The 26,515-nt window shown below is 40.6% G+C and overlaps 1 protein-coding gene across 2 annotated transcripts in view; it reads right to left on the bottom strand.

Moving 5' to 3' along the window:
* Positions 1 to 4,632: 4,632 nt before the first annotated feature.
* Positions 4,633 to 26,515, bottom strand: part of DPYSL3 (dihydropyrimidinase like 3) — a 139,121-nt gene continuing 117,238 nt past the window's right edge. For both annotated transcript variants that reach the window (XM_075601022.1, XM_075601023.1), the window contains exons 5-14: positions 25,651 to 25,712; positions 25,137 to 25,217; positions 21,149 to 21,217; positions 17,136 to 17,256; positions 14,203 to 14,359; positions 10,003 to 10,144; positions 8,933 to 9,103; positions 8,045 to 8,224; positions 5,600 to 5,762; positions 4,633 to 5,126 (exon numbers count right to left, since the gene is read on the bottom strand). In XM_075601022.1, the coding sequence (XP_075457137.1) occupies positions 5,035 to 5,126; positions 5,600 to 5,762; positions 8,045 to 8,224; positions 8,933 to 9,103; positions 10,003 to 10,144; positions 14,203 to 14,359; positions 17,136 to 17,256; positions 21,149 to 21,217; positions 25,137 to 25,217; positions 25,651 to 25,712 (1,238 nt within the window). In that variant the 3' untranslated portion in view covers positions 4,633 to 5,034. The remainder of the gene's footprint in view (positions 5,127 to 5,599; positions 5,763 to 8,044; positions 8,225 to 8,932; positions 9,104 to 10,002; positions 10,145 to 14,202; positions 14,360 to 17,135; positions 17,257 to 21,148; positions 21,218 to 25,136; positions 25,218 to 25,650; positions 25,713 to 26,515) is intronic.

Genomic DNA, 26,515 nt, shown 5'->3' with positions numbered 1-26,515 from the left:
TTCCCTCCAGCAGAAGCGGTAGCAGTGATGCAGCGGCCATTTTTTTAAACATTTTTTTCCGCGGCGGCCATTTTGTTTTTTCACGACCCCGTTACTAACGCGGTGGTCTCGAGTGGACCCCGAGGACCGCGCTATAACGGGGTTCACCTGTATATTGTTTGCAATAACTGTCTTTTTTGTACACCTAAGGTTTTTGTATCGATCAAAGTAAATCTATCCATAGAGAGATAGATATAAACAGTATCATAGCTATCATGATCTGTGATATAGGGCAACAATTTGGTTTAGGGTTCCTTACAAATTTGTTCAGTAGTTTTTGAAATTCAAATGTGTAAATAGTTACATTTACATAGAAAAAAACAGACCACACCAGAAATCTCACCTCTTCAACAAAGCATTTGGTTAATTTGGGCGTGTGGTTACTCCTCATACTCGTGATACACTTACTTGCCTGTCAGATATTTTCTGTACAGCACGTGCTCCATTTATATTCTGTAAGTCTTCCATTATTGCATAAGGATTGTAAGATCTCCAAGACAGAGACACCACAATTACCAGCGTTTAACTTCCTGTTTAATGTATTTATGAAACTTGGTCTATTATTTCCCAACACTAAGGATAAAGTGAAATAACAAAAATCTGCGCTCATATATGGATAATATAATGGGTGAAGTGATTCTAAAATAAAAAAGTGAATACGACCTTATAGGAATGAGGTTTGATGCAGCTGTTCAAGTGGAAGGCTCAGCACTCCAAGCTAATACAGAAAAAAAGAAAAAGAACAGCGCAAAAACAAAGACCTCATGGTGTAGTATATTTGAAAAAACAATTTATAATTAAAGGGTGAGTATTGCACGTACATCAATTAAATAATCACACAGCATGACATGTTTGGGACATGTTACCCATCTGTAGACAGCAGATCACAGTCACGGTGCAGGGCTTGCAGATCTTTCCTCTGGTGGCAGGAGCACAGGGTCGTGTGGGTCAGCTCGCTGTTGGAGATCCCTCTCAGTCCCTGGCAGTATCACTGCAGCTTCAGAGGAGTTCCTCCACTTCCGGACAGGTCCGCGGTGGCGTCTGACGTCATCAAATGGCGTCTGTTGGTATCTGTGTCGCGTCGCGCTAGATGGCGCCAATACAGCAACAAGTCCCAAAAACGGCAACAAGTCCCAGACAGGCAGTGTGATATGAAAATACCAGTGGGTATAGAGAATAAAAAGGAATGCGCCCACTCCTACGCGTTTCGTTATGGAAAACTTCTTCAGGGAATGCTGTGTGATTATTGTGTGATTATTTAATTGATGTACGTGCAATACTCACCCTTTAATTATAAATTGTTTTTTCAAATATACTACACCATGAAGTCTTTGTTTTTGCGCTGTTCTTTTTTTCTTTATTTCCCAACACTGTCTTGGTAATTGGCGCTGCATACATTGGTGGCTCTCTGATAAGTGCTGTAGAGGCAGGAAACGCGTCAGAGGACTTACCTGTTTATTAATGTTTGGCTATATGCCTATTAAATAGTTTTATTTTTTACCCGCCTCCAGTCCAGCCTTTTTTGCAATGCTCCTACCTTACCTTTGTTCATCTACTATCTTCATCTACCAGGACGGACACACGCCAAACCGGAGCAGACACACAGAACTGGTTTGTGAGTATACTTCACTAACCTGCAGCTGCTTTTTCTCAGTAGTAGCCACTGCAGTGGTTGTATCAATCGAATTATGCCAGACGGAGCGAAGGAGTGAAGTCAGGAGAGCCTACCAAGAGGGTACCATGGCAATACAATATGCTGAGAAGCTATACATCAGCGGACCATCCCCCATTTAACTCTCAACTCACTCGCCGCTATACCGAAGAACTTGTGCATACATTAGGAGCTGGTGCAGTGCTCGCAGCGATCGGATCACGCTGGATAAGGCGAGGGAGTGAGCCGAGGAGGGAACTGTGGATGTGCTATGCGGTAAGAGGCTGCACATTAACCGATAATCCCCTATTGGAACGTTTGATTCACCCCTCGCTATACCGGACACTTGCATTGTTGCACCGGGTGATGGAGTCGCTGCCCTCCCACCACACAATATTTGGCTATACTTTGTGTTTATGCAGCTTTTATATGTTACAGAGCCTGTTCCGTTCTATTAACCCCTTAACTAGGGATAATTTACAGACTTTCACGGTTACTCCGGGAATACTAGAAGCACCCTTTCTTTCAGGGTCCTATTGTGTATCGATGCATTGGTGGCAAAATCTGGTCATTGTATATGCACTAAGGCTCCTATTTACTAAGCTGTGCTATTCCATAAAACCCCTTTCAGTTTATTCAAGTGTGCTGGAATAGGCCGTAAATTCCCTTCCAACACAAAAAGGTGTCTTATGGAATAGAACCGCTAAGAAAATATTGTCTTAATCGCAGCAGCTCAGATAGTTTTCTTTTAAAACCAACTTATTTGAATATTTTAGACATCAATCTTAGTATTAAACATTTGGTCGATAATCTGTGAGTGATGTGATAGTGAAAGAGACAGATGACTTGTTCTTCCCAGGGCTAGGTTTTTTTTTTTTTTTTTTTTCCCTTGTATCCAGAAAGGGATGCATGTCCAAATGACTTTCCATAATTCCCAAAACTCAGGCCCCATTTGCTTTCTACGTACACATTAAAGTTCCCACCGTGTAGTTTCAGCACACTCACAAGATGTCTTCTTACACATCCTCCTAAAACATGTCTTTAGGACACATCCTCCTAAAACAAGAAGGAACCGGCACTTTAGAGGTCTTCATACAACATTTTTTTTTTTTTTTAAATCTACACAGATCGATGTTAGATCAAAACAAAGGTCAGCGTATTTGACTGAAACGTCGATCTGTGTGGATTAAAATGTCTTTTTTTGTATGAAGACCTCTGCAGTGCTGGTTCTGTCTTGTTTTAGGAGGATGTGTCCTGTGTTATAGGTCTCCCCGATGGGCGATGATCTCTGTGCAATTGAGGCAGTTACATAGATCCAGTGAGTGCACCTAACTTTTCTCCTTATTGCATGTGGTTATTTTCTCTGATGTTCTGGGCTGGTCTGCCTGGGTGTTTTTTTGCCGTAACACGTCCAAACATTGCAAACCGAAAAATAACCCGACAGGTACAGGTTCCTGTCGCGGCTGCTGTTTCCTTTTCCTTTCTACATCCACTGCATATCCCATCATCATCTCATATATATTATCCACTAATAGATGTGCACCTCCCCCACCCGGGGATTTAAGTAGCTTACTACTTATCACAAAATAGCTTTAGTCGTGAGCAGACTCTGTATTTGTTTGTTGCTTATATACAATATGGACCAAGTCCTTTCTATGTTAGGCATTGGGCTTTTATCCAAGACTTCTTATTGCCTACTAATAGAAAAGTCATATGATCTTTGTGATCACGGTACACAAAGTATCTTGCTTTGGAGCTGCCCAACACTTTTTACCATTGTACCGTTGATATTGGACTGCTGTTTTCAGCTACATGTAGCCCCATTCCCTCTCTCACTGTACCTATGCCTTTAGAGTAGTTACACGCATCAGTCATTACTGATTTAACGTTTAACCATTAGCATTAGGGGTTACTCATTTTTTAGGTGCATCATTGATCTCTATAGTTCTAATTGATTTATTAAAAGTGATATTTTAGGTCTCTATTTATATATCTATTTATTCATTGACCCATACTAGCTATTATTCATTGTCATTCTACTTTGAGTGCACATCACTAAATAAGTATCTCTGTACTTTGTATTATCTCACATTACATTATTAACCTGATTCCACATTTGTCTTGAAAGAATTATATGAACAATAATATTTTGGTTATAGATGGGAATGTGCTTTTAAGTTACAGTATGACGAAGCAAAAAGGAGCCAAACTTTGGATGTCTCTGACTATACTTCTTCCCATAGCTGATTTTGTTGTGACTTACAATACTGTGACTATGTATTGCAAGTACTATCACCGTCCCTTACCTCTTTGTTGGTTTTGCTTTTTCCTTGCACTAATGAAGTAGAAAATCACCTGGTTACATTGATGCAACGTCAAAATTATGCCTTTTGCACCGCTTTTGAATCAATACTACCGTACACAACACTGTACACATATCCCACTGTAAGGCCTTTTAACTTTATTTGGTAGCCCTTCTAGGACTCCCTAAAAGCAGACTAAAGCCAACTCCTGACACTGGAGGATGCCATCATTTGTGATGTTAACTGGAGTAAGGACAAGTCAGTAGTGCATTGAAATGTATTAGTTGGGTTTGTTCCTCTTCCTTGGTGCTGCCATGTAAAACATCAGGTGTAAGAGAAGAGAAAGGAAAAAGGTTTTTTCTAATCCAGGAGAACCCAGAAGCACTACTGATAACATTTCAGAGCACTGTAGCCTTTCTGATACTTCAAGTTATAAAAGACATTTTAAATCTACGATGACCCTGACTCATTTGTAGAAAATAACAATATCTTGATCATTATATTTTGCTTTGTATGGTGTAAATTGTATTTTCCATTTATTGTAGCCTAGCTTTTAGTCCTTAAAGCAGCCATTTGTTTTTTGCATTTCCCCAATTTCTGGGCACGTGGTTTAACATAGAGAATAAATGATGCAGAGAATATTTGCGACCTCCATTTTATTGCAATTCTTGTGTAAAAACAGAATAGCTTGTCAAAAGAAGACCACCGATTTTCCACATCTAATGTACTCCCCCACCAGATATCTGCCTTCAATGCTTCCAAAAAATAATAACAAGAGAATGTAACCGTATCAGATACCCTCTGGAAACCGAGTGAACTGCATGCACAGGTTGAAAACTAAGGCTATGCCATTACAGAAAAAAAATAAGCAACAATTTTAAAGGTATGTAGCAAAAAGCATTTGTAAAACATAAGGCCTGAGGGTTATTCACTTTTCAGACTGAACTTGGTTTGACTTTTATTTTATTTAACTTTGCCGCCTTAAATACCAAATTGTACCATTGTGGTTTTCCCATTCTTTCTACTTCTTCACTTTGGTGTTTAGCTGAGAGATGTAATATTGGAGCGTCCACCTGGGGGAGCTACAATCCTCCTGCTGGCAGAACGGACACCACTCTCATCTCCCTGGTTGCCTGTGAGTAAAAGATTCCAATGCATTAGGCACAATCAAATGCAATAGAGGAGCTGTCAATCAGCTTGACTGAATTAATTCTAAGAGTTTAAGTTCCTTTAGTAAATCAGCATAACATGCTCAGGAACCCCACCCATGTCCCTGAGAATAAGAACCGCTATATGGAGAAAGACTAAGCATTTTCACTTATGTAAAGTGTCTTTTTCTTATGGCCTGTCACTCTTTTTCTTATGGACCCATCATGCAAACATTTAAGATACTAGTCCTTGCTGTGCTAAATGTTGAAAAACAAAACGTTGCATATTACGTCTTTTCTTGTACAAGGGTTCTAACCATAATGAATAGGTGACCAAACAGTATACGTCTTTTTACCTACGTCATCTTGCAGACTGTCCATTCCCATTCTACAGACCTAATCACCTGATATCGCTAAACCCAACATCTATGTTCTTCATTTAGTGTTTAAGCAATTACCAGATAGGCTGAATGCAGAGTGGTGCAAGTTTCTGACTGGGGCAGTCTGTCGAGTTGGAGATCCCTTGGCAGAGCCAGCAGGAGTACCCCCTTTAGGGGTTGATGTCAAGTCGAAGACAGGTCCATCGTACATCCCCCGAGGCACTGCATGCAACTCTGCTATCTGCCACAAGAACGCAGATTAAAAAGACAATTAGGTAACAGGAAGGAAGCCTCTAAATATTCTGGGTTATTTGGAACTGGATATATACCGTGGGAAAGAAGGGGGAGGGTTGGAAAGGTAAAGGAACCTCTGCTCAAGCTGAATTAAAGTATAGGGTAGATATGGTGCTAGACTGAGAATGTATTGATTAATGAACCAGAAGAGAAAGAACTCAGTTCAAAGTAGCACTCTATTATCTGTAGTAGGATAGTGTGGTTGATTTAAAAATATATCTTTATTGAATTAAATGTTAAAATATTGGTGCATGGAGTGGAATAAAAAGATCAATGGACACTCTGTCTTATGACTCAGAGTGTTTCACATATAGTGATGACAACTTGTGTCTAATAGCTGGAACAGTGCCAGTTGTAGCAGGTCGCTACCATTGATTAGACCGCTGTTAGCAGTCTAGAGATGACAGTGTCAGATGTGCTAATAGATGAGTAGTTGCATTCCCCCTGGCCAAAAGAGGAACGTAGTGTACACAGAGGCGGATTAGTTTCAATTGCTATTTGATACAGCCTAGAGCAGCAGAGTATGCTGCATAGTAGGAGGGTGATGGTCTGTAACTTTGTTTGAAAGACTCTGCTAATTGGCAAGTCAGCTGTAACTGTTCTGCCTAACCTCTGTTAGGAGTGTACAGCTCTGTCTTTCTTACAGTGGATCCTTGTATTAAACCTCCATGCTGACAGTTGCTGTGAGCAGTAGACTCAGAGTTCCACTGATGCTGGGGTGAGTCCGCTGCACGTATTTTGCCTAACCCCTGTAAGGAGTGTGCAGCTCTGTCTTGCTTACAGTGGACCCTTGTATTCAACCCCCATGCAAACAGTTACTGTGGAGAGTAAATTCAGAGTTCCACAGATGCTGGGGTAAGTATCCCTGCTGGCTAATTGTGAGCTGGAAGCATGAACCTTTATGTGCACAGAGTACTTTCCTGGATAGTATGCCTGTAATCAGATTAAGTAGATGGCGTTCTGAACCATTCACCTCAATAATCACAGCCTTGTAACTAAGTGTAGTCTACCCCCTAAGAAGCAAACCTGACACTGTCCATAAATTAAAAGAGACCTGGTCGGCGATCGTTTCGCGTCTGCTGCTTTTTCAAGGCCTCTGGGCAGATCGTCGGTTTGCTTCTTAGGGGGTAGACTACACTTAGTTACAAGGCTGTGATTATTGAGGTGAATGGTTCAGAACGCCATCTACTTAATCTGATTACAGGCATACTATCCAGGAAAGTACGTTCCTCTTTTGCCAGGGGGAATGCAACTACTCATCTATTAGCACATCTGACACTGTCATCTCTAGACTGCTACAGCGGTCTAATCAATGGTAGCGACCTGCTACAGCTGGCACTGTTCCAGCTATTAGACACAAGTTGTCATCACTATATGTGAAACACTCTGAGTCATAAGACAGTGTGTCCATTGATCTTTTTATTCCACTCCATGCACCAATATTTTAACATTTAATTCAATAACGATATATTTTTAAATCAACCACACTATCCTACTACAGATAACAGAGTGGTAGGTTGTGAGGCTACTAACAGCTCAAAACAGAGAGTGCAAAGAGAGTCAATGGGAGGTAGTAATGATATGGGACTGCTGAGGTAAGCAACGAGGGAATTCCACAACGTGGGTGTGAAGAGAGTGAAAAACGAAGAAGGAGACACTGTGGGGCTGCGTGTGTAAGAGGAGTTCCAATGGAAACCGCTACCTGAGATCCTTGGAGTATAGAGAGCCTGGGTCAGCGCCTCTATGGATCCCTCCCTCCTTTGGGTTGTTATGTATTAGTTTTTTGTTTGTCCCCAATTTTCTTTTTATGTAGTCTTTATTAAACGTTTTTAGCCCTCCACTTGGTGAGCTTTTGGTGCATTTTTTTGGACATTTGCGAATCACCTTTCCAATCTTTACTTCGTGTGCTGCTACAGATAATAGAGTGCTATTTTAAACTGAGTTCTTTCTCTTCTGGTTCATTATTTGGAACTGGGTCTATTCTAGTACGCAAGATCCCAGCAGCAAAAACAGAGGCAAGGCTTTTAAGGTTAGTTGCTTCATTCAGCTCCCTCTGCCAGTGAAAGGTTAAACTCTGCAGTATCTGCCAGTTAGAGAAGTAAATTAATTGCAAGACTTTTGGGGAATTCTGAGTTCCAGGGCTGTGTATGACAGCAGTCCTGCAAAACAAATCAATTAGAATACTCTCCCCCCCCCCCCCCAAGTTCATGGACACTCTCTGAGCCTCACCTTACTCCTGGCTTTGAGACGTTTATACACGTAGTCTGGGAAAGGATTACAGGATATATATCGTCCTGTTCCTTGGGTCACATGGAGGTTCCCATCCTCCATCATGATTTTGCCTTGGCAGATGACCACAAGCGGTGCCCCCCTCAGCTCCATCCCCTCAAAGATGTTATACTCTGCTGCCTGAAACACATAACACAAACCCACACAAGGTGGCATCCTTATGTAATGTAACTGTCCATCTCCTGTACAGGTCTATAGAAAAATGTTTGCGGGATAATCCTTAATGTGATAGTTTCTTAGATTATTAGCTAAAACCACACTATTTCATACATTGAGTTACTACAGTTATGATCTGGAGCTGATGTAATGACAGGACAGAGGCGTCATTATCATATAATGAATCTCTATTGTCTTTGAAGGCCTAAAGGGCTACATCTCAGGATGACAATATATTTAGTGTATATTTTAAAATATTCAACAAAATTAAGAAGCACATCTCTGTTGATTTGTTTCAGTACTGACAAGGTTTGGCAAAAATATCAGTGCTTTTTGTTCTCTTTCTCAGTACATCATACAATAAATTATATTCTGCATTAATGAGGTGTTGTTGGCTTATTTACTATTTTTTATTCTGCAGTGCCGTTTCTGGCTTCTTTCAGCTTGAGAGATCCAAGAGATGTTGTCATTCTATTAGCTCATGGAGACACCTTCAAATATTGGACTGTTTTAACACGTAAATTTTGTCCTGTGCCATCTAAAAGGTTCTTTCTTTTGACAAAAGCACGTTCAAAGGCTACATGTCTCTTGTGTCACAGATTAAGACCTTTATTAACGATGTATTAATATTACAGAAATACAACTCATCACTATAGACAATTAAACACTTACCGAATGGTGGCTTTTAGCAGAAATAATTTTGACTGAATCGGGATCCCAGATAACCAGATCACTGTCTGATCCCACAGCTATTCTCCCTTTCCGGGGGTAAAAGTTAAAAATCTTGGCAGCATTGGTGCTGGTTACAGCCACAAACTGGTTTTCATCCATTTTGCCCGTAGCCTAAAGACAAACAATAGATTTATGAAGGACCTTAACAAGTTCCCAAAAGTAAAAACAGAATAACAGCTATAGCATAATTAGTATTTCATCCTTTCTATTATACAATTGCTTTCTTCATTTACAACCTGTGCAATGTACACCTTTAGCCCAACTTAAATTCTTTGCGACCTCGGTTTGCTGGAGTCTGAGCAAACCTCAGCAATGGGAAAGCTATGGCAATGACTTTGTTGAACCATGGCATATACATCCCTCTAAAGAAATACACGTTTTATACAGAAAACAATCTAAACAATAATCAGAAGAAGCTACTAGGTAGAGATGAGCGAATGTGTCAAAACTGAAGCCGCTAATTAATTACTGTTATTTTTTAACAAATTTCGATTCGCAGACAAATATTCGTAGGCAGTTTGAACAGATCCAAATCTGGGCGAAAACTCCTGAAACAGCCGTCACTTTTCGCTTTGTGCAATTCTTACTTATTTTGATGAAATAGATTTGTTTGCCACGGCTCAGAGGATTTTAAATTGGGTTACACCTCTATTCGGGTTACACCTCTATTCCTGTTACAGTTGCGGATTTTACACAATGTAGTCACTTATTCTGCCTCATTCTGTCTTTGAAGATCTGTATATTAACTACAGTGTATAATGATCAGATTGTTACAACCCATCACCTTAAACGCCAGAAAAGTTTGTTTGTGTTAAAATAAAATATATCTTCAAGTTTACACCTATTCACTGCTCGAGGTACTACAGACACTGACATAGGGATGTAGTAAAGCAATTTGTACGCATTATTTGCAGCAACATTTTCTAGTTTTTAATATATTTGTCCATACTAATTTTACAAGTATGGGGTCTGATCCTTGTGTCATCATTACATTCTTCTGCTCTTCTTACCACTGACTTGTCCCAGATGACAGACATCCTTTCTTCAATGCCATTTGTTCCCTCGGGGATCAGGGTGAAGTTATCCTTTCCAATGGCCTTCTGTGCTGTGCTGAATGTAGAGTGAGCGCTACCAGAGACCTGCAGATCACCACTGTAAAACAAATTGAAATTTGACCCAAATCTGTTATGTATGGAATAAAAATTCTGGTTAATTTTTGCTTTCTTGAAATTATCGGGATGTTTCAAACTTTCAGCATGATTGGGCAGAAGCTGTTGCATCTTTTCTAATCCTACATTTGGATAAAATGAGGCGCACGCGCAATAGCCCCAAAATGGCTCCTATCAGATCAGGCTTTTAAGATAACCAATAAATACACTGACCCATAACTTTAAGGCACATGTGAATGGAGCCTGATAGGTTACAAAAAACATTTTCAATGGTTGAACTTTTCAATTCTGAAAGATCATAAAAGTGAACTCTTTAGTGTTACAGAGGCCAGTAGATATACTTCAGAAATATACCCCTGGAAATCTTCTTCAGTGTTATCGAAAAACAAAATGTACCAATGGCCCCATGACTTAGCGGCTACATCAGGAGTGGCCAACTCCAGTCCAATGGCCACCAACAGATCAGGTTTTAAGCATATGCTGGCTTCAGCAGAGGTAGTTCAATCAGTGGCTCAGTCAATGACTAATCAATAGCCAATGACTGAGCCTCTGATTGAGCCATCTGTGCTGAAGCAGGGATATCCTTAAAACCTGATCTGTTGGTGGCCCATGAAGACTAGCGTTGGCCATCCATTGGCTACTTCATGGTCTGCCTGCAAATTTACGAGAAGCGGTCGCGTTCTGGAGACACAATCTAGCCGATTGGGTAACGGAAGGAGCACTTCCTCATCAGTGGAGATGCGATCACGTGAACACCATGTGCCGAAGGGGCTGTGGTGGTCTGGTGCCGCAACCCGTCCGGCACTCAATGGGTTAATATCTGAACAAAAATTAAGGGTGGAGGCACACAAGTACTGATGCAACAAGTAGCTGAGTTTTACTGCATATTGTGAGCAGAGCTAAAGTGTTACGTTTCTGGGTCACAGCTCCATCCTCGGATTTAAGCCACCTGTCTGAGGAAGGAGCTGTTCCCCCGAAACATCCATCCTGCGTCAAATACATTTTTTGTTGATCCATAGTAAATCCATTCTGTGTTAACACTATTAACACTCTTTTTTAAGGTTTATACCAAGTTGAATTTGGCGGATGATTTTAGCACACTTTTAGTTGTTTTGTGGCGTACAAAAACTTTATTTTTGAGTACATATTATTTATATCTGTATGCCAAGCATATCCATTTATGTGCACCAAAACAAATAAAGATATTCCTTTTTGACACGCATATGGAGACATTTGTGCTTAGCACATAGGCGCACGCAAGCGCAATTGAGTTTGACATTCGCTAATATTGCACTAAAAATGCCATTTGGGAGGCTTAGTACTGGGCCCGCGTATATTCAGAGCTGCTAAAGAGTCTGCATAGATAATAATTCCATACTGTATGGCCACCAGGTGTCTGCAGAGAGAGACACTACTCAAATGGTTCCCCACAGCAGGACATTGCTATGCTTGCAACACTGCCCAATTCATGCAGCTGTATTCTTTACTAACGAAAAAAACATATCAAATGTCTGCTGACAAATAATACATCAAACAATGTTCCCAGAGGAAGTGCACGTCTGTCTGTTTTTCTTGCCACGAATGACATTGTGTAATGATGTAATAATTCACTTTATGCCAGAGAACGAGGTAATTGTATTTAACCCCAAACCCACATGAATTTTCTTTAAAGCAGTAGGGTTAACTTGTTAACTTGGTTAAAAATAAAACTGTACAAGGCCCTGTATTTTCCATTTAAGTACTTGATTGAGTGGATTCAGCTCTTTACCTCCTTTACTCGTAAATACAGGACTAGCAGATTGGCATTATCAGAATGGGTCTAGCTCTGACAACTTCCTGGTCTTCACTCTGGACCTTATAAAACATCTAAGGTTGTCACTTCTAACACTGCAGGCTTCTCAAGTAGATGGGACTGTCAAGGAAGATACTACTTTAGGCTTTCCCAATTTGCCTGGAAATTTGTTTGAGGCTCCATTACCAGCAAAGAGATTACACTTGTGTGTGTTCCTTGGAAGTAAGGCTGCGTCCAGGGTGAGGAGACACGTGTGCGCGCTCACGCTCGGCGCATTTAAATACCTTTTAATTGATGCAAGTGTCCAAAGTGTCGCAAGGTGCGCGTGTGCTCGGGCCGGAGCGGTGCTCGAAGAGACAGTAAGGCTGGAGCTATGGTGCCTTCGCCCGCGCGGAAGCGTGCAGAGGCTGTGAAGTGACCCATGTGAAGCGGGTGCTTTCCCTGGCTATGGTGGACGGGCCTTGGGGGGGGCGTTCCTAGGGGCGTGACGGAGCTGGTTCACCCTCATTGGGTGAGCCGCTCACGTGACTGGCTTGTCGCACCAAGAAATCAGTTTCAACAGATTTCTTGCGCAACACGCACCCCCTCCCGCCCGCCCGCACGCCGCATGGACGTGATCACTGCACGGTCTGCGGTACCATGGCCCCAGCCTTACATTTGTTTTCCCGATGCTATGGCGCATCACGTGACCAGGATAGAGCCAATGAGAGCACAGCAGTCACAACAACCAATCAGATGGAGCTGAGGATGTGATGTCACGCCCCACTCCAGTTTGACCCTCCCATCTGTACCACGCCCGCCCCCCCTCGTTCAAGCTTGCAGTGGGCAGGACAGCGAATCGCTCCTGCTATGGGGAAATGCTGATGTCATGCATCGTGAGCGTGAGCGCACGTCTCCTCACCCTGGCCGCAGCTTAACAGTACTATAGATGTTTGATTCTCTTCCTTAAACCCTGCTCTTATCATAAATGATTTCAGTCAACTGTCAGATTTACTAGCAAACAGAAACCATGCACAACACATGTTCCCAAATCTATACAAGATGGAGAGAAACTGCCAATAGAAGAACTGAGAATGACCTGGGAATCACAGCATTTAACAGTAGAGCAAGATTTCAAACGTGATAATGTATGTATGATAAACTAATAAAAAAGGGCAATTTCCATCTGTCTGGCATGCTATGACAGCATGATTATGTATTGATACAGAAACTGCCATTGCAAAACTAAAAAATACAAACATGGTACAGATTAATTACTGACCTGACTGGTACAACCTACACGAGCTTACAAAGTAAACAGAGAGAGAATGCCAGTAAACACACGCCAATTGTGTGCAGCATTCACTCATAAGCAACGATAGCCCATAGCTAGAGGTTCATTTATTTCTGTGACGGTTGAGTCAGAAATTACTCTCAAATATCTGCTCACATATAGTCAAAATGACTAGCACCTGAATTTAATTGATGACAAACTCATATTAATAGGATCAGTGTGTAGACAACTGGGGGTCAAGACATTACAGTTTAAAGGCTGACGGGGAATAAAGCTTGAATAGTGTTAATGGTTTCCGGTTAAATGTGCAAACACAAATGTGTCTGTCTTCTTTTTCTGTCACTTTCAGAGGAGTGTAAACCACTGCAAACTGATTGCATTTCATGTCACTTCAACAGTGGGAAGGTTAATCAATGTTATTTTGTTATATCCATATCTACCAGGTCTACCATCTAGTGCTTAATATGTGCAGGAAGTTCTCAGAATGTGTTCCATAAAAAAAAGTAGAAATGGTCAAAGAATGCTGAGGCAGTTGCACTGGTATAAAATGTTTTTCTACAAGGTGTAAAAAGGAAATTAAATATGTTTTTAGGCTTCTTACTAGTTCCATATGTTTAGATTTACTTTTAATGCACTATGATCAGGTGGGAGTTTTTGAAATTACTTCTGGAATGACATTTTGAGAGATTAAGTCTAACTGTAATGAGTGAGAATTCATTGGGCAACATGTGTAGAAAGTTCTAGGAATGAACAAGACTACTCTCCATGAGACTCACTCCAATTAAATAGAAAAATCTTAACCCACCTGAGGAAATTAAGCACACTATTGCCATTGAAGAACAGTTTTTGTGATAATTACTTCTTTTTTTGTTTTACACTGCCAGTGTTTCCTGACTATTACGTATTAAGGCAGCTATGGGGTTAACGTAAATGGACTGCTTAACTCTGTACTGGCAGCAACTAGATCTGCATCTACCTTGACAAGAGGGAGTTGATGTAGTCGGGGGTGGTAGGATCCGGGCTCAGAGGAGGTGATGTCACAAATGCAGCTGCTTTGGCCCAGTTCTTGCTCCAATAGTGCGTACCATCTGTGCCAAGACTGGCCGTGATTGGTTCACCAAAAACAACATTGCCTGAAAATTAAGAGAGGTGTAACAATGATCACATTCTGTATGTAGTATTGTAAGTTACTGTTTATACACTTAGAACCATATTTACTAAGCAGTGCTATTCCATTAGAAACCATTAAGGCCGGAAGATACCTTACGCCACATTCGATTGAATGCCCCATAAGGTCTCTTCTGGCACCGGCGGAAGCTGTCTTATGGAGTAGCACCGCTAGTAATAGATATGGGCCTTTGTGCGTTGCACTAAAACAACATCAAATGATTCCTCTCCACTCATCTTTCTACATATTCTCTTGAGACCAGAATTCCAGGTTTCAGTTGTATCCTGTTTGTTAATCCTCATCTAAAAGTCTTTATTTGTAATTATTATTATGATGCCACTATTAGTCAAACAGATACACATAAGCAGGTAATAAGCATGCAGACATAAATACAAGGAATTCAAATTCAGTTTTCACGGTATAAAAATAGGTACAATTGTTCATTTCGGGCTTATTGAACATGTTTTAGGAAGTCAATTACAATAATGCCCGGATCCATAAAAGGGTGCTAAGCTTTAGCCCGCCTTTACTTCCATTCAAATGCACGCCTGTGTTCAAATGAATGGGAGTAAAGCGTGCTAAAGCTTAGCACCCTTTTATGGTTCTGGGCCAAAGTTGTTTAATTATTATTATTTTTATCGTCCCACTACAGTATATGTGGAACTGCCTCTTGAATAGGGGCTAAATCGGAGCTGGTGTTTATTATCTTCCTTTCAGGATGGCAGCCAGTTCAATATCACGGCCCATTACTTTTTTTCTTATTCTTTGCAGAGTGAAGAAAGCCCAACACCTATGTTATGGTGGTCTTATACTTTACCCAAAAATATACTATGATGATTAAAAGGAGATTCTATATTTCTAAGGAACACACACACACACACACATACAATATAGGGTATGAAAGACCTACAATATATATATAAAATTAAATATATTTCTTCACATTCTTTTATTGCTAATATTTTTATTTTAGTAAAACTATAAGAGATTGTTAGTTAATATATTATGGTAAATATATTAACTACATAAATGCCCTGCTTATATTTGTTATTGTCAGCAATTAGGTGTCGTTTTAAGCAATATATGTGTCCCTGTTAGATTTTTTTTAAATCATACTATATCTTTAAGACTAGGCTTCAATGGGAAACATAAGATGGTGGATTCACACATGCTGCCGTACAGCTTGAAACACACAGGTACGCGCTTTATCCCGTAACATACAAGTTAAGCAGGTGTAATTGCACCAGATGCAATAATGTGATAGCCCCGCCCCTTTTCCCCTCACGGCTAATTCACACACAATGGTGTCTGCTGCTCCCACTGGTAAATTTCGTGTGCCCTGCTGCAACATGCCAGCGGGAGCAATAACATCTGCTACAGCTATATTCATTTTTTTAGTAGTAAGCATTTATATTCAATAGAAATATTACATCTACATTGAACCCTTTTGCTGACAAAGGGCAGAGCAGCACAAAGAGTTAATCATGATAATATTTTTGGGTGAAGACCTCCCCCAACACAGGCAAAGATTCCCCAACACCCTCTATCCCCTGGCCCTGTGCGCAGTCATGACCTGATTGAAAGTTCAAATCACAGCTGCGCAGCTCAGTACGGAGAGTGGGAATCGAAGAGAACAGAAGGCGTTTGAGGGTTCGTTGTCGGTTTTTAGGTGCTATACGCGATCAGTGCTCGGATCACGTACCACACTGAATGAGAGAGAGGAGGGTGCCCCTTCCCTGTGACACTGGCCCGACAGAGCGGGAAGAGTTGTCACGTGATGTAAAAGTGCAGGAGAATCCGTGGTAACCGACATGGCACGACCCTCGGGCACTGAATGGCTTAAATTGGATTGACTGCATCAAAAAACATTTCCTTTGCTCCAAAACTACAAGACACGGGGACCCTACAAGGAGTCAATATAAATCAGGCTACACACCATAGGCAAACAGTTGACACCAAGCTAAATTAATCAAACACTGACACAAATTAGCAACCTATGACACAAAAATCATATAAAATATGAGTTCCAATGAAGCTGAACACAGAAGTATTCCAGTGACCCATGTTATTTTATTTTAAATAACAGGAAATTGTTTAAAATAAAATATAACACATTTGTGTTTCTGTCATTTCCATGAGGCTGCCTCATTGCGGTATCTGGATGTAAATGTGGGGACGGCTCATCATTTTATATAAGTACCTTTGATCTCTATATAACAGTGATGAAACTGGTGAAATAAAATATTCTTTTTATGATTTCAGTTCAAAAGTGATGAGAAAAAAGTATTTGTTTTTATATTTTGAAGTGCTTTGATTTTGTGCTTTCCCTTCAGATTTTGTTTGGGGGGGGGGGGAGAGTGAGTAGCTTCAAACAGAAAGAAAAAAATAAAGCAGTTTTCAACTGGATAAAACATAACATTTTCCTGGTGACCAGATGTGAAGAACTGACATGTTTTTATGAGAATAATATTTCAATATTTGATGATCGAGGTCTGGAAAGATTAAAAGTTTCAACTTGATTTAGTGGCCTTTCAGCAATTTCTGTTTATAACTCAATATTTGTTTGTTGCTTAGAACTTCATACAAGTAACAAGGGCTGGTGTTATTTTAGGAGATAGATTGTGCACACTTCCTTCCCTCGCCTCAGATGAGATCCTCAGCAATGGAAACATGGGCTGTTGTTCATGGCAATAGTTAAGATACAGTTAAAACATTGCACTCTGGGAAAGTAAGCACTTTACCTTTTTTCCTGGCTTGGGAGATCAGGTCTACCGAGCTTTTGCTCATCACTTTGGTCACATACAGTGGGCAGTTTGTTTGGCTTGCAATGGTGATGGCACGAAATACAGCTTCCGCTTCAAGCTGAATGAGCAAGGAAACGTGTAATATAAGTGACGTACTTACATAAAGTATCCAAAATTCTCACATGAAACCAGGTAGGTAAAAACATTCATTGATTAAAATTACGGAAAGCATGAAATACAGCAACTGATTATACTTACCCAACAATCTGATTCAGGTTCTCAACCATGGCCCATGAAGCTAAAGGAGGTACAGGCATACCCCGCTTTAAGGACACTCACTTTAAGTACACTCGCGAGTAAGTATTTGTCGCCCAATAGGCAAACGGCAGCTCACGCATGCGCCTGTCAGCACGTCCTGAACATCAATACCGGCTCCCTACCTGTACCGAAGCTGTGCGCAAGCGGGGAGACTATAGAGCATGTTACAAATGTGTTATTTACATCAGTTATGCACGTATAGGACGATTGCAGTACAGTACATGCATCGATAAGTGGAAAAAAAGTAGTGCTTCACTTTAAGTACATTTTCGCTTTACATACATGCTCCGGTCCCATTGCGTATGTTAATGTGGGGTATGCCTGTATATTGCTACGTGATAGGTTGAAAACAGCGTTGATGTAAATGGTATATTGAATTACCCCATAGTATTATGTCCAAAAAATATGGTCCATATCATCATCAGTACTCAGCTCCTGTATCGTTTACATTTTTACTGCTTGATTTATCCACTTTATTATTCTACTTGGCATGATACCAGAAAGCTGATGGCAGAAGATAGCCGACTACGTTTTTGTATCCTTTCCACCACACGTTTCTGAATCCAGTAGCCAAGACACTGTTGTCTCATCGTTACCTTCCTTTCTCAATTTTACTAATATGAATACACATTTATGTGTGGAGGCCAAGTAGAAATGGGAGAGGTGTAATACACTAAAAAGTGAGCGAGACAGTCCTCCCTGCTGCAGGCGCGCCTGGCGGCGCGTGCATAGACTATAGCCGCAATCCGGTCTGAAGGGAAGCTCTAGGAAAGTGTGGGGTGGGGCCATGATGGGGGACGCGGCCATGACAGCATATCTGCCCTGCCATTGGCTGCGCACTGACTACGTGATCGCGTTGCTGAACGGGAAGACAAAGTTCTTGTCTTCCCTGCTAGCGTACGCGTCACAGCGCTTTGCACGCCCACAGCCTCTGGGGCCTGCCCCATAGAGGGCTGTGCGGAGCGTATGGCGTAGCACGCACCGCCATGGCCACCGGGGACTCAGCCTTGGGCTATGGCCCCAGTCCCCCTGCTGCACGCGCGCCTAGTGGCGCGTGCAGAGACTACAGCTGCGATCCGCGCTCTGTAGGGGAGCTCTATGTGATCGTGGGGGGGGGGGGGGCAGGGCCATGGCGGGGAATATCTGCACTGCCATTGCCTACACGCCGACCACGTGATTGCGTTGCTGCATGGCACAGAATCACAGCGCTTTGCACACACACACAGCCACTGGGGCCTGCCCCATACAGGGCTGTGCTGTGTGACCCGGACGCCATAGCGTGCGCCACTGTGACTGTGACTTAGTGGGGTGCAAGAGAATACAAATGGAGGTTTGATAGTGAGAGGTCCATATACTGTAACTTCAGCAAATACTACACCCTGCCCTTAATGGTAAAGTAAAACATTGCTAATCTTCCTGCAGGATTGCTCCTATGAAGGTGGCCTTTATAATGCTCGCTTATTAACTGTACAATCTCTGTTTTATGTATACTAGGATTGGATTATTACACAGCCTACAATGTTAAGAAACATCTAAGTTGTAATTGACAAGCTAGGAATTGTAGCTTTATAGGTAAATGTAGGCAAGGAAAAAACAAGGTGATATTGGAAGAGGTTGTATATATTTTTATTCAATGTGACAGCATGTCTCATGGAGCGTATCCCACCAGTATGTGCCCTAATCACTCTGTCAAACCTCCACCTCTTTTAGGCATCAGAATCTCAATGGAAATCACCTTCCTAAATATAGTGAATGCTACAACCTATACATGTGGGTAATGAAATGCAGGGTTATGAATTAAGATAGCAGATGTATTGTTTGGCTTGCTGTGCACATATTCCACAACATCAAGAGCAGTTGGTATGCAACAATTCATGCTTGCATAAATAAAATAAATAATGGACCTGTTTCCAATCAGCACTTGGGCTCAGCTACATTGGATACTTTTATAGTCTATGCATGTGGCTGGAGTGCTTGAAATATCTTTCATACATTACATCACAATAAGCAGAGATTGCACGTTCTCAACTTTTAGCTTCTTGGCAAACACACTGGGAAAAATGGTCCAATATTAGATAAGAAGGCTTCCTCCGTTAACGTAACAGCCTGGATCTAATGCTATTTTACTGCAAAGGCACATCTTTTCTCATATGCAGTTTGCCAGTGCAACTTCCTCCAGAAGAAGCAAAACAAACCTTACTGTGTTCATTACAAATGTAGCTTCAATTTTTACAGTTTGTCCTGCCTAAAATTGGGGCATATTGAAATAGAACTGTTCTACCGCACGGTTAGGTGACTGGCAACTATGGAAAGAGCACCTACGTTACTTGGTCCAAAATAATGTTAGACTATGCATATTATACATAAGTAAGTAGGGTAATGCAGAATGTTTTTTTTTATTTATACAAGCCTGTCGACTTCAAATGTTATTATATCATTAAACATCAGTGCTGTAATGCAGTTTCTTATTTCATAGTAACCCTTTTACTATAGTGTGTTTTGCCTTACTTGTATATCTTGCAAATGTCTGCAATGACATAATTCTTACACTTGAATTATTTTAAACGAAATATTGCACTGTTTCTTGAACTTTAAGGTTTTGCTGGTGTAGGATATCAACTACGTGCTGAGTGGGGATGTGATCCAACATATGCGATTTACCTATAAGTGATATGTATTTATACACAGAATTAGATGGGGATGTGATCCAACATATGAGATTTACCTATAAGTGATGTGTATTTATACACAGAATTAGATGGGGATGTGATCCAACATATGAGATTCACCTATTAGTGATATGTATTTATACACAGAATTAGATGGTGTAATGTGATCCCACATATGAGATTTACCTATAAGTGATATGTATTTATACACAGAATTAGATGGTGTGATGTGTGCTGCTGTTCTAGGTCACACTACTGTGTGCCAGAGTTTCCAGTGCTAGAATTTTCAATGGGTAATTAAGAAGCAAGTGATACTGTACATATACATCAAGCAGGAAATGATGTGGGTAGTAAACACTTGACACAAACATGAATGTAAGGGAAGTTTCTGACTGTACTGGGTTACGTAATGAATGGGATAATGCTGCCCTACAGCCCTTTTTGTCCTACTTCTATACTACTATATGTACTTTACGTTATTGAGCATCTTCTTTAATAAGTATATGAACTATTACATTCTTATAGACACCGATGTTGTCCTTTTTACTATAGGTGTACTGAACATATTTTTCTTGTCTACATCTGTGCTGCTCGAGAGACTAGTGGGAATACTCATATTATGATGTCTGTGGTACCTTAACTGATGTATAAATGGTGTACAAGTCTGGACCTTTTTCTGGTATCTTCCAAATTATTCATATTGTACATTTATCTGATGACAAAAGGCACCAAGGTATTATCTAAATTCATGAGTGGGGCTTATAGTATTACAAAGGAAGTGGCCATATACAAATTGTGAAAAGCCTTTGTCATTCCAGAAGAGAATGTACCAAACAAGTAATGTGGAATGAACACGCTCTTTTTAAATGTCCATTTATTTTTACATTACAAACTAGATATGCACATGCATTTCTTAGCCTATGAAGCATAGAAATTGCCAACTCTTTTAGTGGCAATCTATTAATACGTGTTTTTCTCTTCCATGGTATCTTATAATGTCATCTTCCATGCTACTGGGCTTACCTCCTCTGGTCGGCTCAGCACGTGACCCTCAGGTCCTGTTATCCCCATTTCTAACATTCTGTTTTGTTCCTACAAAAAGGACACAAATAAAAATTGTCGCTATCACAAATACATTGATTGTAGAAAAATACAGGCAATTGTAAATCACAATTAAAATAATTCAATAGTCACAGCTATTGTGGTTATTTAGGCTGAAAGCCAAGATAAAGAAGCATCTTCTTGCTGTTACCATTGCTCTGGCTCTTTCATATCATCCTTTTTTTTTCTACAAAAGATGTTAATTTATGCAATACATGGTAATATATTCCTTCTGATAAACAGTAAGTATTCCATTCAAACATTGATACACACCCCCTAGGCCTATCACCCGGAATATAGCATCATTCTATATTCCTAAAGATTCTATTGAGAGCAGGACTTTCAGAAATCGGTGATGTAAGCCTCGATGAGCACTATGGGAACCTGTAAATAATTTTAAAAAGTTTCCACTTTCTACATCAGCATTGCATTCACCTATTCTAGGTTTTGTATTTAAAAAGGCAATCCAAGCTGGAGATTTTTTAGCAACACTTTTTTTAACATCGGTTGGAAGCAGGGGGTCTTTGGGGCTGAACCACGTTCATTTCAGCTCTCGTGGCCCCTGCTTACAGAGATACTTATCTCCATATGGGGTGCCGGTAGTCGCTCTGCTCGGCTACCAGGGATCACAGAGTTTCAAAGCTCATGCGCCCTGCAGGCCAATAGGAAGCCGCAACTTCATCAGGTTCGGCTTCCGATTGGCCCTAATGACGCGGGAGCTTTAAACTTGCAGGATATACCGGCACCCACTTTGGAGGTCTGTATCTCCGAAAGCAGGGGCTCCCCAGAGCTGAAATGAACGGGGTTCCGCTCCAGAGACCCCATGCGTCAATCTCATGTTCAAAAACAGTAATCAAAAAAAACAAAACATGAACGGCTCTTTTAACCTAAAGCCCTAATTGTGTCATAAGGGTACGGGGAGCTGTATTTAAATTACTTATTAAACTTTTTTCAGTCTGAAGCAGCGAAGGTTCTATCTGTATGTTAGAAAATAGACTCTTAGCTCTTCACATTCCAGTGACAAGTTACAGAGAAAAACAAACAAACAAACAAACAAACGAGAAATCTAGAAACTGAAAAGGAAACTAATAAAAGTTATGTGGCATGTTTAGGAGAGGGCCATCTTATAAACAATTTGCAAGAGTACTTATTGTATTGCTGTATAATTTTTAACACTACACAAATAAAAGTGTAAGTCAACGTTGGATTACTGTAAAAATTCTGTTACAGTGACATTTCACAGTTCAATAATATTGCAAGAGTGAAAAATAGGTTTTATGCTCCATTCATTATTTCAGTTAATAATTGCAAAATACAAATCAACCCCCCTCTATGCTGTGGAATCAACAGCATTTTCAGAATTCATAAACATGTTTAGTTTTCTTCAGAACCAACTTATTTAATGGACTGTCTTCATAGAATACTAGTATCTAGTCTGGAATGCTAGTAATGATCTTTCTAGAAGATGTTTGTTCGGTCTTTCTAGTCTCTTGGGATCTTCAGCTATTTAACTTACTGACAACATTATGCTTCATTTTGCATTCCTGACCTTTCGCTAACATTTTGCATCAAATAGTAGAGATAGTCTAATAATAATAATACAGTACCAACAAATGCAGTTCAGAGGTTTGGATGGGATTGTGGTTCAGTTTCTATTGACATTGAGGTAACTCAGCCAAAACATAGTCTTTCTTGTTATGGAAAAGTTTGAAAAGCACATAGCAGAGCACTGAAATAAAAATGCTATGTAAATAATAATTTCTGACCCTTTAAAGGAGCAGAACATGTTGGATTTTTTTAATAGGTGGGAAGCAGCGGGTCTACGGAGCTAAACCACGTTAATTTCAGCTCCGGCTATCCCCTGCTCCCCAAGATACTTACCTCCGTATGGGGTGCCGGTAGTAGCTACGGAAGTTTAAAGGTCCAGGTAATGTGGACCAATAGGAAGCCGCAGGTGATGATGTCAGGGCTTCCTATTGGCCAGCATTGTGCGGGGCATTTAAGCAGTAATTATGTTCCCCACACACAGCCCAGCAGGAGCTGCTACCGGCACTCCTTATGGAGGTATCTCGGGAAGCAGGGTGCCCCCGGCACCGAAATTAACAAAGTTCCGTTCCGGAGACCCTCTGCTTCAAATCTTTTTTTTTAAAGGAAAATCAGGATTACTACTTTAATGTACTTTGGGAAACAAGATATTGGGACAGACATTTTATTTTAATCCTCAGAAGATTTCTAAAGTGTGAATATATAGATGGAAATTGCTGCATTTACCAGGGGCTAAGTAGGCAGCAATACTGAAGCCATTCAGAATAAGTTCATGTTAAGTCTATTTAACGTGGTGGTATTCAAAGTTAACGCAGTATTAACCAAAGCAAATAACGTTATGTTAACCAGAATTTGCTCCTGTTAAAATCATGCAGTTATTTTTAATGGTCATTATTCACAATGAGATGCAAATGAGTCTAAATTATGTTTATCCCATATTCACAAAAATCCGTTATGGAGAACGTCAGGAAATAACAAATCCGTATTTAAATCATTCATAACTCGGGTGTTACTCCCATTCAGACCCTGGAATAGTGGTTTGGGACAGAAGAGTAAGAGAGATGAAAGAGATAGAAAGAGATAGAGGCCATTTTAGGTGTGGGTTTAATGTCAATGAGCCCTCTCCTAAAATGGTCTCACACTCCTCTGAAAGCCTTATTTCAGGGTCTGGATTGGAGTTACCCCACGACAAAAATAACGTCACGCTATACTAAAACCGCTGTCTATTCTAATTAGCTTAATGATGGCCATTGTTTTCACATTTAATTACTTTCGTGAAAAAGGTGTTAATTCATGGAAAATAATTGCCATTTCTCTTTTAGGTCCCTGTATTGCCTTAATTGAATAGATTCTCTAAACTCTAAGCCTAAGGACTTAGCATGGGTCAGTCACATAGTCAAGAAAAATTAAATCTGGGAAGCACTGGCTGTGGCACATCTGAGGCATCATAGTTTTGGTATTTTAGACAGTGGGAAATAGAGCCTTTCAAAGGGTGACTTGCTATTTTTGGCCAGTGGGACATTGCTATTTTTGGCCAGTATACAGTAGGACTGCAGGTATGTTCCATATTGTAAAGATTCAGGTGTGTTTCAAAAGTGCTAAAATTACAAGGTCCGGCTCTAAAAATTGTTTAGAAAAATGACAAGAATCCAAACCCAAATGAGATGCACTGACTGAAAATAAAATGTGAGCGTATTGTAAACTTCAAGGGCCTAAATAAAACTTCACAGTCTAATATGAACAGATAAAAATTGTAACGCTTCCCGTAGAGTTGTTTCCTGTTTTACTTTCTGTACGTTCTGGTGATTTTTAATGTACATGGGCACTAAGATTTTGAACAGGAGGCTCCCCCATAGCATGATTACACTAGACATACAGTACTACTGGTGGTACCCGGCTATCTGTAGGAGTTTAAAACGATCACCAGCAAGTAACAAGCATACATTTTCCATGTGCCAGGTGTGTGCAATGGAAAAAAAACAGCAACTATGAAATGCATTAATTGCTCTAAACCAGGGGTACGCAATATTTTTCCCCTGTGCCCCCTTGCCGGCTCTCTCCCCCTTTTGACGCCCCCTCTTTACCTTGGCTCCGGCTTTCTGATGCCATGGCAACGTGGCGTCACTTGACCCCGGTTGCCAGAAGCCATCTGAGCCAAGGTAAGTGAAGTTACAGAGGCCTTCGCCGCTCCCCAAGCATTTCAATTAAATACCTTAGGGATGCGCGCAATGCCTCTAACCGCAGAGAATCCCCCCCGCACCCCCGAGTTTGCGCACCCTTGCTCTAGACTTATTTGAGCAGTTTCCCCTCTTAAAAAAGTTGCATGCCACCTTCTGACTCTTAGTCAACTTTTCATTTCTCTTACCTGGGCAATGATGTCCCCATTCTCAGCATGAACCTGAGCAATAGCACCAAGTCCTCCTAGGCAAGCGAATATCTCATACAACTAAAACGTATACAATGACAGAAGTAAAATGTTAAAATGTCAGCCTTGTAAAAGCAGAATTGCCTTGTTCATTGTACAATTTGTTCAGTGATGATATTTGGCTATCATGTGCTTTTGGATTTTTACATTTAATAGAAATCAGACCAGGCCTTTCATTATTGGTTAAAACTTGTAAACAGGTTCCAATTGAACAAAACATGGCCCAACTTCCAGCACATACAATGTGACCTTTATGTCTGAAGCACTTATTCCCATGACCTGTTATTCATATTATTTGTTATTTATATGATTACAACATGTATTACAGCTGTGAAGCGCTATGTACATTTATGGCGCTCTATAAATAGACATACAATAGGCTAAAAGAAGAATACATATCACTCTACTTGTGTTCTTGCTCAGAAGGGAATGAAGGAAATATAATTGACTTTACCTCGGTATTGGACATCTGATATAAATCCTTATAGGCCATGTAAACCATGAAGGAGTTAACTCCTGTGAGAGGGAGAAGGAAAGGACACATTTTGTAACGCCATTTCTTCTATTCTAAGGCAAAGACATGTGATAATTACTACACTGGCGACACACTTTATTCGAGCTCGGCTAGTCCCACGAATTCGGGTATACCCGGGTGTATTGAGGTTTGTGACTGTTTTCTGCCCGAGTGCATTGGGTTATTTTCCAGGCAGGGATTGAAGCATTTTATTCCCGCTGGCTGCAATACTGCACAGTATATATATATATACTGCATTACAATTCATGAATTTATGCCATCTGGTAGACACGCGAAGCATTGCAGCCTATTAAATCCTAATCATTATCATTTAACAGATCAGCCGCCCGTCAGCCAGGCATGAACCCAGGCTGGGAAGGCAAACGCAACGGGGCTTGTTCGAGGTGAGGAGCGGCGCATTCCAGGTATCTGCCAGGTACATACTGGGTATTTGCTCGAATAAAGTGTGTCGGTGCAGTATAGCCCACTGGAATGGATGGAGTTGGCCAGAGAAGCTAAACGTGTAGGGAAAGGTCTTTTGGCAACTCTGCATATCATTTATCTCCAGAAAAACAGTGGTAAAAAAAAAAAACTTAAGTGAGGCAGGAGAGGTATCCCAGATTTACTGTTCCGGCAGTGAAATATCAATAAATAAACTGAAGTTAAATATCCTCTTTAAAAGTGTGCTTAAAATAAGACATTTATGACAGCATATAACTCATTTTCACCTCCTTAACTTGCAGTTATATGCTTGGAACAGGAAATCTGGGCACACCGTCAAGGGAAAACACAGGTCCATTCACTG

Source organism: Ascaphus truei, chromosome 5 (genome assembly GCF_040206685.1).
Source record: "Ascaphus truei isolate aAscTru1 chromosome 5, aAscTru1.hap1, whole genome shotgun sequence".
Taxonomy (NCBI): Eukaryota; Metazoa; Chordata; class Amphibia; order Anura; family Ascaphidae; genus Ascaphus; species Ascaphus truei.
The sequence above is the reverse complement of the archived record's forward strand: the minus strand, read 5'-3'. Positions and strand labels throughout refer to the sequence as shown.